The sequence below is a fragment of the Sander lucioperca genome, chromosome 8, assembly GCF_008315115.2.
Source record: "Sander lucioperca isolate FBNREF2018 chromosome 8, SLUC_FBN_1.2, whole genome shotgun sequence".
In the NCBI taxonomy this organism is placed as follows: domain Eukaryota; kingdom Metazoa; phylum Chordata; class Actinopteri; order Perciformes; family Percidae; genus Sander; species Sander lucioperca.
The window spans coordinates 20,256,813-20,273,655 of record NC_050180.1 but is presented as its reverse complement, the minus strand read 5'-3'; the positions used below and the strand labels follow the sequence as shown (position 1 = coordinate 20,273,655).

Sequence of the window (16,843 nt, the reverse complement as noted above, 5' to 3'; positions counted from 1 at the left end):
TATACATCAAGATCCACATATAACTTGCAACCATTGTTCATTGCCCAAATCATACATTCATGCTTAAATATATAGGAGTAATTACATTGTAATAGTATTTCTTGTTAAAAGGTTATATGGTTGAAACATCTTTCATTTTAAGCAAAGCGCAACAGCATGAGACAGTAGTGTGTGTGAAACATATTATGTCATAAATATTACATGAGCTCATTCAAGGTCTAAAAAGCTGTCAAATTCTCAAAACATTGTGTATTGTAACTTGTAAGATATCCTTTATTTTGGAATATGTGTAAGTCTGTATTATTAGCAAGAATTATCTACTTAGGATTACTGATATAATTCTAACTAATTCAAATAAATCACTAGGGTTTATCTTGACATCACAACAGATCAGGCGTGTACAGTATATTAAGCAGTCAAGAGATTGTTTCCTAATCTTGAATGGACATTCTTTGGATTCTGTCCGTGTCTCGCTTCGCAAGCCACATAGTCAGCATGTGTTCTGGCACAAGATTGTGATTAAGCTCCTTGTAAAAACTCCTCATCAACCTGCTCAGAAAATTAATTGTTTTTCATGGCTAATTCAAAAGTGCATTAGCATAAATTGACAGCTGCGGTGTGCCATATGCATACATAAAATTGGAGTTCATTCTCTGGTCGGGCACAATCCTGGAGATACAGCCACAGTTAACTCACAGAGGTCAGCTGAAGGAGCAGACCCTCGTCAGGGTGAATGCCAGGGGTGGATTGCAGCCTCAACAGCATGGCTGACACAGGCTTTTTTTTGTCTGTTAGCAGAATTAAACAATCCCCTGAGACATAACATCAACACACACAAGGTCCCTTCTGAATATTCAATTAGCCCTACAAGTACTAAGAGGAGCTAACCAGCTTTCTGTAAAATCAGTCACACCTTGATAACCATGAAAGTACTTGTATTGAGCTTTCCAGGTTAAACAATCTTCAAGCAAAACAGCAAATTGATAGCTACTAAATTGTAACCATCATGAGTACCTTACTATCAGGACAAGAGTCTGTGTTCAGGACTTATGTTGATTAAGTGTTTGAAGCCATCTGCAGAGAATTTGGGGCTATTAGATTTAGATGAAACCAACAACAGCCAAACCTCCACGAAGAATGACTCCTACTCAAACTCATACATCCTCTTTTATCTCAAGTCCTTGACAAAGTCCCAAAAATAATTGCACCAGCGAACCCAACAAATTTAAGCATGCACAAACAGACACCCATTAGTCTGATCCTAAAGGAATGACGGCATATTGATTATCTTTTTTCCTGTTAGATTTTGCTTGTTACTCAGAGTAAAGAAGATCACATCACATCCAGACAATGAATGAACAGTCTTGTTTTTTTGGCCGGTGTGTCTCCCTTCTATAATCCAGGGAGAGTGAGGGTAATAACTGTTCACAATAAAAAGTCAGTTTTGCATAAGCCTGAGCTGAAAAATAGCAGTCATGGGTTAAGGGGCTGGTAAAATGTCTATGATTTCTAGACATGGATGAAGACAGAGAGATGGGGGGGGAGGGAGAGAGAGAGAGAGAGGCTGAACTCTGAATACAGATTAGGGAGGAATAGGTCCACGAGATGAACAACACAATCAAGCAGAAGAAAGACAGAAAAGCCAAACACTTCTAGCACAAACACTTCTAGCAAAAATACTTCTGCGCTGAGAGGATTGTCTTAATTAGTCTGCCATGCATTTAACAACTGGCATATGCAAAGAGACAGGCATTCATTTTTCATGGCAACAACTAATAGCTCATGAAAAAGTCACCACCTCATAGCAAATGTAGGCCTAATACGATGACATGTACCAAACAGAATATTGAAATATTTAATAAGCTGAGCATGCTATCATATGTCATTGGGTTATTATGATGATTTCTATTCTACTGTAATAGCCTATGGCTGACAAAAGGCAATCAAGGGAGACTTTTCATTGACCATATACTGTATATGTATGAAATGAATGAAGTAACTTAATTTGGTGTTCCTTTTGGATGAAATAGAATGATATTGATATAAAAAGACTGACAGTCTACAGCCATAGCTGAGGCTGCAAAGCGGTACTTTAAACTAAATGCTAACGCCGACATGCTAACATGCTCACGCTGACAATGCTGACACACTGATGTTAGCAGGTGTAATGTTTACCTTCGTGCATGCTAACATTTGCAAATTAGCACTATACATGAACAGCTGAGGCTAATGGGAATGCCATTCATTTTGCAGGTGGTCATAAATGAATAATATCAGACAAATTGGAATTAGATGTTGTTAGATGTCAGGGTGTCCAGACTCATTAAAATGATTACAATTCATCCTGAATTTCATGGCACTCCACCCAATAGTTTGACATTTCACTCAAATATCAACATCATAGTGGCTCTAGAGGAAAAATCAGGACATCAACAAAGACATTGGGATTTATCCCTTGGGAACCACGAATTTCATGGAAATCCATCTAGTATTTATTGAGACATTTCTGTCTGGAACAAAGACGCGGACTGACCGACATTGCCATCCCTAGAGACATGCCACTAGCATGGCTAAAAAACTAGAATTTTAAACAGTATTTTATTGTGCACTTCCAAAATGGGTTGCATTTGTCTTCCATGAGCTTTCTTTTGTTTTGTTTAAATATTATATAGTCTTGTCAATTACTGGCTATTTAAATAATATTTAAACAAAAGAAAAGATATATATATATACACACACACACACACACACACACACACACAGAATAATGCCATATCATGATTTGGAATAATGCTGTATCAGTTGATTTCTGACAGTTTGGTCACATTATCACAACTTCAAACTTGCCATCCAACTGAGTGACAACCCATAATCACACAGCAATCTGTGTCTGATAAAGGCATAAGATGTTCTAGACATCAGAGTAAATAGAGGTTGCTAGAGCAATCAGCATAGGCTGACAAGCAGGAATGCATCTTTGAGTTCATGTCCTTTCTGGATGCTTCCCATTTATCTTGACTGTCAAGTAAAGAGGACATGATAATGAAAGGTGAACACTCCAGTGAATGGCTCTCTGCCAGCCTACCATGCAATGAAGAATAATGAAAACTCTGCTCATTGGTCTGAGGTTGGCTGGATGTGTGTGTGTGCGTGTGTGATAGGTGGAGCATTCATTTTGTTAAAATCAAACCTGCCATCGTGACAACAGAATTCAGGTGATACGGCAACAGAAAATATCCTTCAATTTGAATTACTTGTATTCGATGATATGCAGTGATATTTAGAATTAGGGAAAAAAACAAAAAAAATTTAATTTGCCTACTGCTTTATTCAGTTTGGACTATCAATTAATTCACCATGCAGTTACCCTTAGAAAAGCACTTTAAGTGTACAGATACCTCCCTCTGCTGGAGGAAGGGGGAGCTGCACATTCAATTTAAAGGGACAGTCCAAATTAACAAACTATCCATAGTACCAAAATGTAAAACACATCTTGCAACCACTCCCACACTGATAGGCCTTATAGTACAAGGAACAACACCCACCAACAGCTACACTGAAAGCAAAGTGTTTTTATACAGAATTTGTGAAATACATGTAGTGCATACCTTTTTACACTTTTATTTGATAATCAAATGTTCAACTTTTAATTCAAAATGAATTCTTACTATATTCTAGAAATTATTTTTTACCATTGTTTTACAGCAAATAACAGTTTGGGAAACTGCGTATGACCTTAACAATTTCTAAATAATAAATTCTCTGGGCATGTTTTGTGTTGACTCGATTCCAAAAAGGTTTTTTAAAGACGATGTAAAAATCATCCCAACTTACGAAGATCAGAGATGTAGCCCTTCCATTTTTCATGTTTCTTCCACCTTGTGCACATTATTTTACCATAGCTCAACCAACCATGCACCAAGCTTACAAGGCATTTAAAAGCCAGAGACAAAGGTAAACCCTCATATAACAAAATAGTTATGCAACGGTATAGTGAAGAAAATAGCATGGGTTTTGCATATAAGTGAACCATTTTAAAAATGTATAATTAACAAATGTTGACAATCTTAGACAGCCCAGATACTTGAGAATTTTAAAATTGAGGGAAAATGAACAAAAAATAGTAAGTGTCCACCTTCATGACTAAACTTTGATTTACCATGAAACAAAAGCCTTGTATTTATATTCTGAAGAATTACAAACATAACACCCCAAAAAGGGGGTATATGAATTTTTTTACAATTATAACAAGTACATTCTTTGCAGGAAAGCACTTTTTCTTTTAATCTGCTCAGACACTCAACCAGGATCAATAGGTTATATATCTGGTGAAAAAACAAAATACCTCAGTGAGCCAATGGAAATATTTATTTTTAAATGCTGAATTTGTCAAACCCTATCATTACAGGAGTGTTAGTGACAAGATGGAGATGGTGACATAAGGATGAGATTTCAAAAGTCCAATACAAAATGTATACTAGATACATGTGGGCCATTTCACAGTTAACCTTTGTGCAGAACAATTCCCCATGTCCTCAACAGGCCGGGACAAGTGCAATACCACACAAGTACAGAGCATTGCTACCTCTCCCAACCTGCACAGAAAGGGATCACATCTGATAGATTTCAGATGATTTCAGTTCTATGATCAGTTTTGCATGGATTTGCACAGCAGTACAGTAAAAAGCTGAAAGCAAACAAGCAAAACTAACCAGAGACCCATGTGCATAAGCTACCTCTGCAGTTTCAGTTTTCCAAGAAGAAACGTGTCTAAGAAGTACTTTAAGTGCTCACACTGCAGTAGAATTTTATAAAACTACCTGCACTATAAGCACTTTAATACTACTTAAACATCTGCCATAATAACAGAGCTGTAGTGGAAACATGATTGACCACCATGGAGAAAGAAACAATAATAAAGAGGATTCAGATGAAAACACAGGCCACCATCAGTTTTGCATAGATTTGCACAACGTATTTCTTCTTGGAGCGCAACTATGCAAAACTAACAGAGAACTGCCACAATTAAAAGTGGGTACACACACTCTGCCACAATTAAAAGTGGGTACACACACACACGATGAGAGTCCAAGCTCCTTATGCCAGAAGGAGCACTTAGGGCAGTAGGTGCTAGTCTACTTCACTATCTGCACTAGATGCACCTTAGCATAAGCACTAGTGGAAGGCTCACAAGTGCAAAATATGCATGATGTCTCACAATAACAAGCATGTTTGATAAGAGGGGCCTCGCTCCAGACACAGCTGCCTCACTCAGGAACAGCAGGGGCCGAACATCACCGCAGGATGGTAACAAGGTCCTGCCAGATGTGTATTTAGATTCAGTCTATCCTGTTCTAGCATAAACCAGTCGTGTCTGTAAATAAGCCTGATCCTTTAGTTACCATTATCATAATAGTGCTGAAAGTGCCTTCACTGCAGTAGATTTTATAGAACTACCTGCACTGTAAGCACTTTGACACTACAGTGACTTCAAACTGTTCATGTGGAGTTTTCGATCACAGAATGAAATAGGATGCCTTTAAATCCACAATGAGGGGCTTTCCACAGGAGATACAGATGTGCGTAGGGGTCTGCAAGCATAAATGAGACACAGCATCAAGAGTATGTTAGCAACTTCAATTCAGGGCTGATCAACTTAAATACATTTCATTTTTATATATAAAAAAATAGTTTATAGTATATTAGTATTGTGTAGTCTACTAAATGTCAAGAAATGGTGAAACGTGTTATTTAAAGTTTGCAAATACAAGGTGATGTTGTAAAGGTACTGGTTTTATGGACCAATAACCCAGAACTCAGATACATTTACAATGATATAAAAACAGGGACAAGTAGCACATCCTCACAGTTGACAAACTGGAACAAGAAAATATCCACCATTTGTCTGTTTAAAGATTAATAGTTCATGAAAATGATAGGTCAATTACATAAACCGATTATCCACTTTAGCACTACTTCAAATCGCCAGTGACGTAGCAATGAGTGCAATGTATAATGTAGAAGTTCAGTCAACTAAGGTTGTTATCTCCAACCAGAATGACCCTTGTTATGTTAGACTTGTTTCGTAACCTCCACTAAGGAGGTTATGTTTATAGGGCTGTTAGTCTGTTAGATTGAAAGATCTTTCAAACATCGGATGTACTTTCAAAAGGAAGCAGACCATAGGAAACTGACCAGTTTTTGGTGCAGATCGTGTCAGTGGTCGTGTGACTGATTAATTTACATTTAGCGCATTCATTCTTGCACAAAGCTCTAATATCCCAAAGAAGTATCCACCAGCCAGCCTTATTGCCTTAATGTGTATTTTCATGTAGAAATTAAGTCCAGAAAACAATCAGGATTTTTTGTGGTGTAAAACGCAGGTGCATTAATGGGGGGAAAACACATGAGAAACAAGCACACGTCGAAATGTCTTCAATAACAAAGTTCAATGGGAAGGCTAAGTGGGAACCAGGGCTGCTTAGAGGATAGTCACATATTACTGTAACGTTACCCCTCCCCCACGCGCTAACATGGCGCCCAAGAGTCTGCATTTTGAGCGTTTTATAAACCTACTTCCACCCACCGACTGGATAACACAACATACGTATAACTAAATTGGTAGCGTTAAAACACTGAAATCAGGTGCATGTGAAATGCGCGCTCATTATGGCTGGGCGCACCAAGCGTATGATACGAGCTACTGCAAACTTAAGCCAGAATCCAGGACACAACAAGCTAGTAGTACCCGAGGGCTCCATCAAAACAGTTCATACAAGCATGTGCTAGCCAAACATGCTAGCGCGTGCAGCCTCAGAGCACGGTTAGCTTTCAGAAATTGAGATTGTTATCCGATAATTTATAATGCCACAGGTCAGTTATATTTAAACATGTCATCTGAGCAAATAGCTTAAAAGACACCCTAAGTTAACAGGCTACGGTTGGCTTACACCCTCCATCCAGAGCATTGCATTCTCTTATCTTAGCCAACTTAGCTGCTATAGTATTGCTAGCTTACCTATGAACGCTAATAATAAATATCGGTGCATGTTCCCGAGTGCTTGTGGAAAAGGACATTTCCTTGTAAGCACATAACGTGGTCAATAAAGTCAATATTAATTACGTAATGCAACTTAACGACATCTTCTCGTCGGTTTGTTAGCGTTAGCAGCTCGCGGGGTAGCAAAGGCGCGCGGCCTGCTGCACCCCCATGTGCTGCTGCTTTGTTCTGGAGGCACTTTTAAGTATACACCACAGCGAACAAATGGACTGAGAACTTTAATAGTATATCAACATATGGCCGACAACCGGAGTATACGAGTCTATATCTTGCAGTAACTACGAAAGGGTGTAACGACTAATTTTCACGAGTGAGTATCACTTCCCCGAGATAACGTTACCGACTTCAGGTGCAGCAGCAACACATGCTTTTCAAATCTCCCTCATTCTCCAACCATGGAGGAGAGGTTGCCATGCGATGCGCCCCTTACAACATGTTTTCAAATGCGGAAATTGACGATTAAAAGGTTTTCCCCTTATGTAAACGTCAAAGTGTGGCTGCGGTGTCGCATACAGCGCCAAGCATTTCACTTTACTGACATTTACCGCATTTCCCGAAAAGGCTAACAACAGGTTTCTTGCCAATAACATGCGCGTAATAAGAGACTAGCTTCTAAAAATCCACCATCTTCACTCACTTGTACAGACTTACCGTTTACTCACACTGTTTCGGGGGTATCTGCAAAACTGAGAAAAGAAGGACTTAGGACATATAATCCAAAAAGCATAACCATGTGCTACTATTATGATTTGCTAGGAGTTTCTGAATCGTAGTAAGATTGCGAAAGTGGCGCGAGTAGAGTCTTAACCATGTGGTGAATGAAGGGCGGCTCCCAGCCAGCGTAGCTAAACCCCAACTCCTTCATTAGCATAAATCAACTACTTCCTCTCCAAGTGCCACTCTCAAGTTTCACCGCTTGATTTTTTTTTACACGTTTTGATAAACTTGCAGAGGTGGCGAAATAGCCTACACAAACTACGAACTTATTTCTCATTAGGAACAAATAAATAAAACAAGGAAACAAATAGGCTACAAACACAGGCAACATCAAAACATGAGTTGCACTAGTCGACGCCCATGAAGTTATACCCTGATTTTGTTGATGTTTTCCTGCGTAATGTTTAGACAAAAATGTCCTATGAATACGAATGAATTCTAGAAATAAATACACCCTGTCTTTCTAACGAAAATAATATGCTTAAATCAATTTGTTATTTACTATATGGCACACACCATATAATGTATTAATCTTTCCAACAGGATTTTTTGTAACGTCTATTTATTCCGACTATTTTTCGGTTGTAGTTGCACAATATTTTAAGTTTTTTGTATTGTAATAGCAAACTAAATTTAATTCTTTAATTAGTTATCAAAACATCATTTGTATGAGTTGCACAGATGCCTTACAAATGGAAGACAATTGTTGAATTGATATGCCTGAATTAAAATAATTAGTATAATCATAGTATGTTATGGAATCCTTAAAAAAGAAAAAGAAATGGATGTCTTGGTGTCTAACTGGCATGTTCAACCTGCTGTTGGAAAGTGGTTTTTTTACCATTTGATATTGTGGACAATATTGGGTTATAACTAATATTTGCATACACAAATATAATAGGGTCAGAATATTAACAATACACCAAGAAGAACAAATTAAAAAGTTACTTGAATGTAATATAGTAATACGAGAAACAAGTGCAATATACATTGTTATTTGATTACTGAGTAATATACCTTTTTATTACAGTATATCTAATCTAAATACAATGGCAAACATATTTGTTTAAAACTTTAATAGCACACACACACACACACACACACAAATAGCTATAAATACATATATTTCTTCATTATAATATAATGTGATCTTTGTTGTTGTAATTTATATCAACATTTCACAGCAAAACTACAGTGTAATGTTAAATAAAATAACAACCCAATGCAGGTTAATTGTGGCCTGCGTTTGTGTTACATTAAAACCACAAATAACTCAAGTCCACATATTTGTACTCCCACTGTATTTGTACCGATCACTTTTTACACTGCAGCCAGCATCGGTATGAAACTTAGTTGCACTCAAAGCTTGATGAACATGTTAGTACTCACTGATGTCAGCAGAGACTTAATAAAATAAAATAAACTGCCACCAACATGGTTTAAAGTGTTGCCAAAGCTCCTCGGGTCACTTTACCCTTTACCTCTAGTTTCATATCAACTGTGATGCATTTCTGTGATACACTTCATTCCACAGTTTGGTGATAAAAACCATGAATATACTGAGGACGATGACAACACTTACATTATTTTATGCTGTTACAGGTTTGTTTACCTGCATTATTTGAAACATTTGAAACAGTTTTTTTTTTTATTTTTTTATCTATAGCTGATTTAAATTAATGAATTATAAAAGTATATCTAAATTTTAAATGGTCAAAAATGACTTCTCACTTAAAAACTAGAGGGCTGCCTTGGGGACATAATTGGTCTACAGGGAAAGAAAACAAAGTTGAAAACTAGTTTCTGGCAAAAATGTTTCAACAAATTAAACATATGGTGTCCGACCTCTAGGATTAATTCAGTCTAAAAAAATGTAGTTATAAAATGCAATGCAATATCATATTAAATATTATGAATGCAAATACAATTTGCTTGACATGATTTTTGATCCCATCCTTATAAGCCATACCATAGCTCAACTTAAAAAAGTAAATCTTTCTGAGCCACTAAACAGATGCATACAGCTTTAAAAAAAAAAACTCAGCCGTTGCATCCCAGTTGCAATTTTTGGGGAGAGGATAAAAACATTCATGTACTCATTAATACTTACTGAATAATCTAGGATGAATTGCCAAAGTGATAAGTCATGATGTCTATGTCAGAAGTGATTATCTAAAGTGCAAAAATCATAGTGCTGAGTCAACAACAAAAATGCATGGATATGTTGTCATCTCAGGTTTATATGGGGTTGATCAATCTACATTCTTTTTAGATGGTATTATTAGAGGTAAAAACACCAGTACTGATACAGCTTTGTGCTATGCTCAAAATTAATTCATATCAAGTACAAAACAGAACTATTAATGGCCTGTAGCATAGATCCTGACACAGATCGTATATTTAGCATACAGAAAATATTTGAATAAGAACTTTGCTCCCAGCAGAAATTATTTAAGAATAAAACACTTTTACAAAAATCTTAGTTGAAAATAATTGAAATATACTTTAAAGTTGGATGAACTAAAAGGGATTTCTTCAAATGAAATGTTCTAATATTATGTTTCAATATTATTCAGCTTAAAAAAAAACATAAGGAACAATCAGGCGTAATAAAATAACAGAAAGTACCAATTGACTGGCCTACTCTTTTGTTCTCAAAGGAATTTGTTTTTGACAAAAAAGTTTTCAGTTACAGAATGCATATTACAATTATTATTTAATAATGCTGGTAATTAAGCAGTATAAAAGTTGTGGTTTAGTGTTATAATGTTATAGCTAAACAATTTAAATTACACATTTGCACTATGGTATACTCACTTTTTTGTTCTAATATCTTTTTCTTATGATTTGGTTTGAACAATTATGTTAAACATATTTTTGCCATAATTCTTATATCCTATATTAATAGTAATTCATTGGTTCAATGGTGACGCTATAATGACTTTTTTTGTTGTTGCATTCTGTCGTCCTGAAGTTTGAACCTACCCGTCTGCCGTAGGTCATGCTCTGTTCAGTCATGGCTACTTTCCACCACGCCTGTTTCCCGTTTCCATGGAAGCCACATTCAACTGCCAGAATAATGTAACACCACGATTCCGACACGATACTTAACACACATTTATTAGAGAACCCAATAGTGACAATCAATATTCCAATACATTATTACAATTTGTACAATATCTTTTCTGCTTTTTAGCACATTAATGGTTACATCGTCGAGCTAGTAATGTCTAGTTGTTTTATTTTGAAGGATGAAGTACTTGAGTTCCGGTGTAATTGTAGCATGTTTGTGGATTTAACGCTTCCTTCTCAGAACTTCATGAGGTTTTTACCTACATGTTCAGATTGTTTAAACAGTCCCGTGTTGATGCTGAAGAGGTAAAGGTGAGTTAACGGTCTGGTTACAGGACATAGCTAGATGTGATTTATTTTATAATTTATTGTGCCGGATAGCTAGCAATTTAAGCCTAAATTAACGTTACCTGCTGTCTGTCTGTCTGACACCACATTCCCAATCTACAATGTGGCTGCTCCTCTACTAACGTTATAACGTGCATGCATATCACAGCACATCACTGAATTATACAAAATAAGTTATCTTATAGTTTAAAAGATGAGGAGGCAGTCACCATGGTTTAGATTGATAACGTTAGCTAAATGGTAACATGTCTCTACTTGTTTAACCTCGATGTTTGTATTCCAAAAATTAGTAACGCTAGTTAAGCAAATGTGTGTGTGTGTGTGTGTGTGTGTGTGTGTGTGTGTGTGTGTGTGTGTGTGTGTGTTCACTCAAACAGGTATTCTGGGTTTCAGGCAGGAAATATTCATAATTGTTTATAAGCAGTGTTGTACATAGAAATGTATATAGCACTGCAATGTAAATAGCACTGAATGTTTAGTGTCTTAATCATGGTTTTCATCAAGGGAAATTCACTATTCACTTAGTTCATACTGTGCTTGACAAGAAATGTTTTTTACCTTCATTGTTGAACAAATTGCCTTGCATGAGAAATGTACAATTAGACGGATATTGTGACAGTTTGGTATGGACAGACATATTTTGTATACAAAGATTTTAGACCATAATGTTCCATAAATGTCAGCTAAAGTGTATAACATATACAAAACGGGTTTATACCCTATACAAAGTTTTATTTTTGATTTGTATTTAAATTAGGGTTGTCAAAATAACGCGTTAATTTCGATTAATTAATCTGAGAAAAAAATAACGCAGATTAATCCATTCTATATTGATGTTTGACCCGGAGCCGTTCATTGGACTGTAAAAATGAAGGAGGGAGACGAGAATGTGCTGCCTGGATCATTAATTGGAACATTTACTTGTAAAAATCTTCTTCCTGCCAACCCTGGCTACCGAAATCTGGTGCCACTGATATGTCTGCGCTTCTCTCTGATGCTCTGAAACAGATGCACAAACACCGCTGCACGTGACGCTAGTTAACACTATACTCGACAGCAGCTAACGTTAGCCTACCGCTAGCTAGTAGCTGGATTAAACACGGTTACAATGCTGACAGCTAACGCTAAACGGTGTAAAGTTTGACTGTGTTTTACTGTAGAAGATTCAACACCGGTATGTAACAACAAAGAATTTCTAATAAGGGAAGAAGTTCCACTCTCTCGTTACTTGGTTACTTCTGGCTTCTGAACTGGTTGCAGTTCCACCAGAGTTCCATATAGGGGGCGCTCACAGGCCAGTGCAGAATGAATGGGACTCTATGGAGCTATACCCCTCAAAATTAATTTTGAATTCAAAAGTAATTTGAATGTTGCATTCGAAAGGGGAGGCTAAGAAAATACACACTGCTGGGTGTTAGATTTTTTTAAAGTGGCTTTTTTGTTCTAAAAAGCCTTTTAAAATGTCAATGACGTCATACACATATACGGCCAGAGATACTGCTTTACGGCAAGCTCTGAGTCGCTTCCTTTTTTCTCTTGAGGCATAGACAACACAGCTGACAGGTCAGACTCTCCCTGTCAATACATGTGCTAGAAAGAGGTTTGCTAATGTTTTAAAGACCACGCCAAAATATTCACTCTGACATTCTGGCTCCGCTTCGGATGCCGTCAAGCAGGATCTCCGATCGTAATCAGTCCTTCACTGACCAATCAGTATTCATTAGCAGAATGCTAGCGTGTTATGGGCAACACCGACTCAACCTGTAAGAAATTGAAAGGACATAAGTACTCGTTCATTCAACTTTCGACCTATAATCCATGTTGAATTTACAAAAACTACAATCAAATCTGAGATTGAGAGAGAATTTCTCAACGACAATCAGGTGAAAGAGACAAATTTAGCCGTCTAGCTCCATAGGGTCCCATTCATTTTGCACTGGACCGCGATCACCCTCAGTGGAACTCTGGTGGAACTGCAACCAAAGTAGGTACAATGGGGCTGAATAGGGAGTGGAACGGCTTTCCGTAGACCGGCTTTGGTAACAATCTGCAGCTGCCATCGGAAAAACAACACAGACGGTGCATTCAATGAAACTGGTAAACTACAGCCTCGTGGTGCATTTGAAGTTATTGTAAATGTCCTTTTCCCATCTGGTGGTTGTTTTTGTCGCTCAACAGCTATTTACTAGTGAAATAAGTTATTGTTATACATTATTATTAAATCATTTAATTTTGACCATATGGCCTTAGCAATAAACAAGCCGTTCTTTAATGTCACCGACTGTTGTTTAGTACCCTTTTTTTTTCTTTTCTTTTTTTACTTTCTTAAAAAGTATCGGTTCAGGCACCATTAATTATGTATGCGATTAATTTCGATTAATTAATTAGATTACATGTTTTAATCGATTGACAGCCCTAATTTAAATCAATATTGAGGTGCTTAAAACTGGACTCCTTTATTATTCCACATCTACCTTTTCCCCTCTTTTAGAAGCAACCCTTTTTTTGGCCTCTTGACATCCTAGACCAAATTTGAAGTGAAATTGATCTACATATAATACATAGAATGAAATAACCTCTCCCCGCCCCAAAAAAACAAAACAGAAAACTAAAACAATATCATTTTGCAGTAAATGATTACCAGGTATAGTAGGATGGCATTTGCCTGCTGTCTTTTGAATCATGCTTTTGTCTTTTTTTCATCTGTCAGATTGATGGCTGCCTGTGTGCTGTGTCGACGGGTGCCCAGGCTATGCTACCTCCCAGGCTTGAGAAAGGACTCTACCCAGGCTCAGCATGTGCCTGTCAAACAAAAAGATGAGACTGATGATCATGAGGGGAAGAAAGGAGTATTGCAACACCAGGATGCCTCTTCTCAAGGAGGATACAGGCTGTATTACAACCCGTCCTCATATCATCACTCTGTGTGGAACTCTGGAACCTCCCAGAGCCAAACAGATAATGATGAAGATGAACAGTGTCTCTCCACTCTCGCACCTTCCTTCTGGCAACAGAGCAATCGCTACAGTGTGAGTTGCTCGCGGCACCTCTCCAGCTCAAAAAACACACTTCTTGACTTAGCTTTCAACAAAGGCCCTGAACCCGAGATGCCATCAGTTTCACCGTACTACAGAAAACCCACACTGCCAGATGTTAAGGTAGATACACGTGCCTTCCTCAAATGCCGGCCAGGGTATGCCTCCATAACCCTTGACCTCACCCAGCGGCCTCGCCCAATCGAATGGGAAGAGGCCTTGCCCCTGCTCCAAAAAGTGACTATTTTAAAAGGCAGCATGAAACCATCTGATGTGTCTCAGTTTCTTGTGGAGCTCAGCCGCTTACACCCTGATAAGATGTCATTAGTGAGGAGTGACCAACGCTTCATCATGCTCCTCCGGTATTCTGTGGAACACCTTCGCCTCTTTAATGATCTTCAGCTGCTGGAGGTGCTGCAGTCCTTTGTGTGGCTGGACATGCCCTGTGCCCACACTGTTCTCGGGCTGTATGAGGCCGAGCTGAGCCGCCGGGCCAACCAGATGAGTTTAGACCAGTTGCTGTTAGCTGCTGACTTGTGGCGTTGTATTGGGAGGCAGGTCCCCCAGTTCTTACAGCACCTTTATGATTCAGTCCGTCTGCACCTGGGACAAATGGGGGTCCCTGAGCTGGTGCAACTATTGTATATAATGGGAGAAGGTAGGCGGAGCCCAAAAGACTTGATCCATCCTGTAGAGCAGCTTCTCATGCGTCATTTACAGCAACTGTACCCTGAGGAGGTTGGTGCTGTGTGCTTGGGGCTCTTTAAATCCCAGACTTCAATATCTGAGGGTTCAGTGACTCGCATTGTTGATAAGGCACATTCTTTGGTGGAGGAGATAAGCGACTTTGCCATGGTGAATGTGCTGAAATTTCTGCGTTTCAGCTACCTGTATCACAGGGCGTGGCTGCAGGCCATGGCACAGGAAGTTCCTCGACGGGCCCACAGAATGGGTGTCAAGGGGCTGATGCATGTGGCACTGGCCTGTTCAGCGCTGCATTACCGTGATGATAACATCCTAATGGCAATTGCTGAGAGAGTTCCCTCTTTGGTGCCACACTGTAGGAGCAAAGACTCATGCAAACTGCTGTGGGCCTTTGGCACATTAGGGTTTCTCCCAGTCCAGAGCCCAAGCTTCTATCCGAGCCTCACAGAGGCCCTGAGGAGGAGGAAAGCTGAATTCCAGCGATACCCAGAGCATCTGCTTACTGGTCTTCTTGGCCTGGCCTTTGTCTCTCAGTTCCCAGAGGACCTTATTGCATTAGCTTTGAGTCCTGACTTTGTCAATTTAGCACTGAAATCCACACAGCTGGAGCTGAAAAAAGACTTGTTCACTTTAGATGAAGCTGTGGCTCTGGAGTTGCCTCAGTGGAGTGGCCCGAGGCTGAGCTGTGAACTGAGAGAAGAGGTGACAGAAATGCTGTGGAAGTTTGCTCAATCAGATGTGTGTCAGAAGCCAGAGGTTCAGGAGGCAGAAACTGCTCTGCAGGATCTGCTCGGAGGAGAGAAGTTTGTATGTAAGAGAATGATTCTCCCCCACACTCGCTCCATTGACCTGGAAGTACATCTCGACACCACTGGACAGCCGATACCTGTGAACCCAGCATCCCACACATCCACATTATCTCCAGAGAACAGTTCATCTACATTTCCTTCTCATCAGGGTTGGGGGAGAATGAATGTAGGAGTAACTATAACTGAGGAACTTTTAGCACAGCTCATGAATACCAAAAACACCCCAGAACCTTTAACCCCATCTCCTACAGTTAAGCGGCCTACATCTCTTCACAGAGTAGAGCCTGATGAAGGTGGGAGACTGTTTGACACCGGGCTCGACCTGACCAGTGACATTATAGAAACTCTTGTCAAACCCAGTAGCCGAGGCTCAGCTCCTCAGAACTTCAAAGGCACAGTCAAACTTGCTATCCAAGTTTCCAGCAGGAACCACTATTGCTACCATTCACAGCAGTTGTTGGGCCTTCATGCCATGAAGAGGAGGCAGTTGAAGTTGGCAGGCTACACGGTTGTGGAGCTTAGCCATCAGGAGTGGTCTCCTATGCTGAGGAAAAGCAGGGCTGAGAAGCTAGCACACCTGCACTGCAAAATCTATACCAGTCTGCGATGATTATCAAGAGTCCACGCCATCCCATACTTTGGCTTCTGGTCAATCTTTAGTTTGTTATGAGTATGTACCAAGCACAGAAAACAGTCTATTAAGGAGCAACATATCTGTTTTTAACCCACCAACCATTGACCTTTTCTACATTTGTAGTTCAAAACACATTTCTTAAGGGTTTTGGTCAAAATGTGTGACATTTCAAGATATGTTTGTGAAAATAATGCAAATTAAAACATATTCAACTCCTCACTGTAACTGTTGTTCTTGTTGCAGGATACAGTGTCTAAATCAGGTTATAGTAAAACATATATATTTTTTAAATACTGTAAGTATGAAAGATTTACTGACTGGATAATCGACTTGTTGGTTAAATTGAGATGGACTGATGATGTTAAACAAAAAAAAATATTGCCAAAAGTGTCTTGAAACCCTAATTCAATGCTGGCTAGGCATTCTATTTAAAAAGGATTGTTTTGACAAAATAATATCCTTC

General features: G+C 38.7%; 1 protein-coding gene and 1 long non-coding RNA gene across 3 annotated transcripts; one reads left to right on the top strand and one right to left on the bottom strand.

The window, feature by feature from the left end:
• Nucleotides 1-4,352: 4,352 nt before the first annotated feature.
• LOC116047656 lies at nt 4,353-7,887 on the bottom strand. Its single transcript, XR_004104447.2, has 2 exons — nt 7,712-7,887; nt 4,353-5,591 (listed from the first exon to the last, which is right to left on the bottom strand). It is a non-coding gene; the product is annotated as an uncharacterized LOC116047656 (long non-coding RNA).
• Nucleotides 7,888-10,939: 3,052 nt separating this feature from the next.
• Nucleotides 10,940-16,599, top strand: LOC116047649 (FAST kinase domain-containing protein 5, mitochondrial). Of its 2 annotated transcripts, none has more exons than XM_036004585.1 (2): nt 10,940-11,155; nt 13,908-16,599. In XM_036004585.1, the coding sequence occupies exons 1-2, from the start codon at nt 11,004-11,006 to the stop codon at nt 16,354-16,356; spliced, it is 2,601 nt and encodes an 866-aa protein (XP_035860478.1). In that variant the 5' UTR covers nt 10,940-11,003; the 3' UTR covers nt 16,357-16,599. The 2 variants fall into 2 exon arrangements, with proteins under 2 accessions (XP_035860478.1, XP_031152417.1); XM_031296557.2 differs by having other exon boundaries at nt 10,958-11,161.
• Nucleotides 16,600-16,843: the final 244 nt, after the last annotated feature.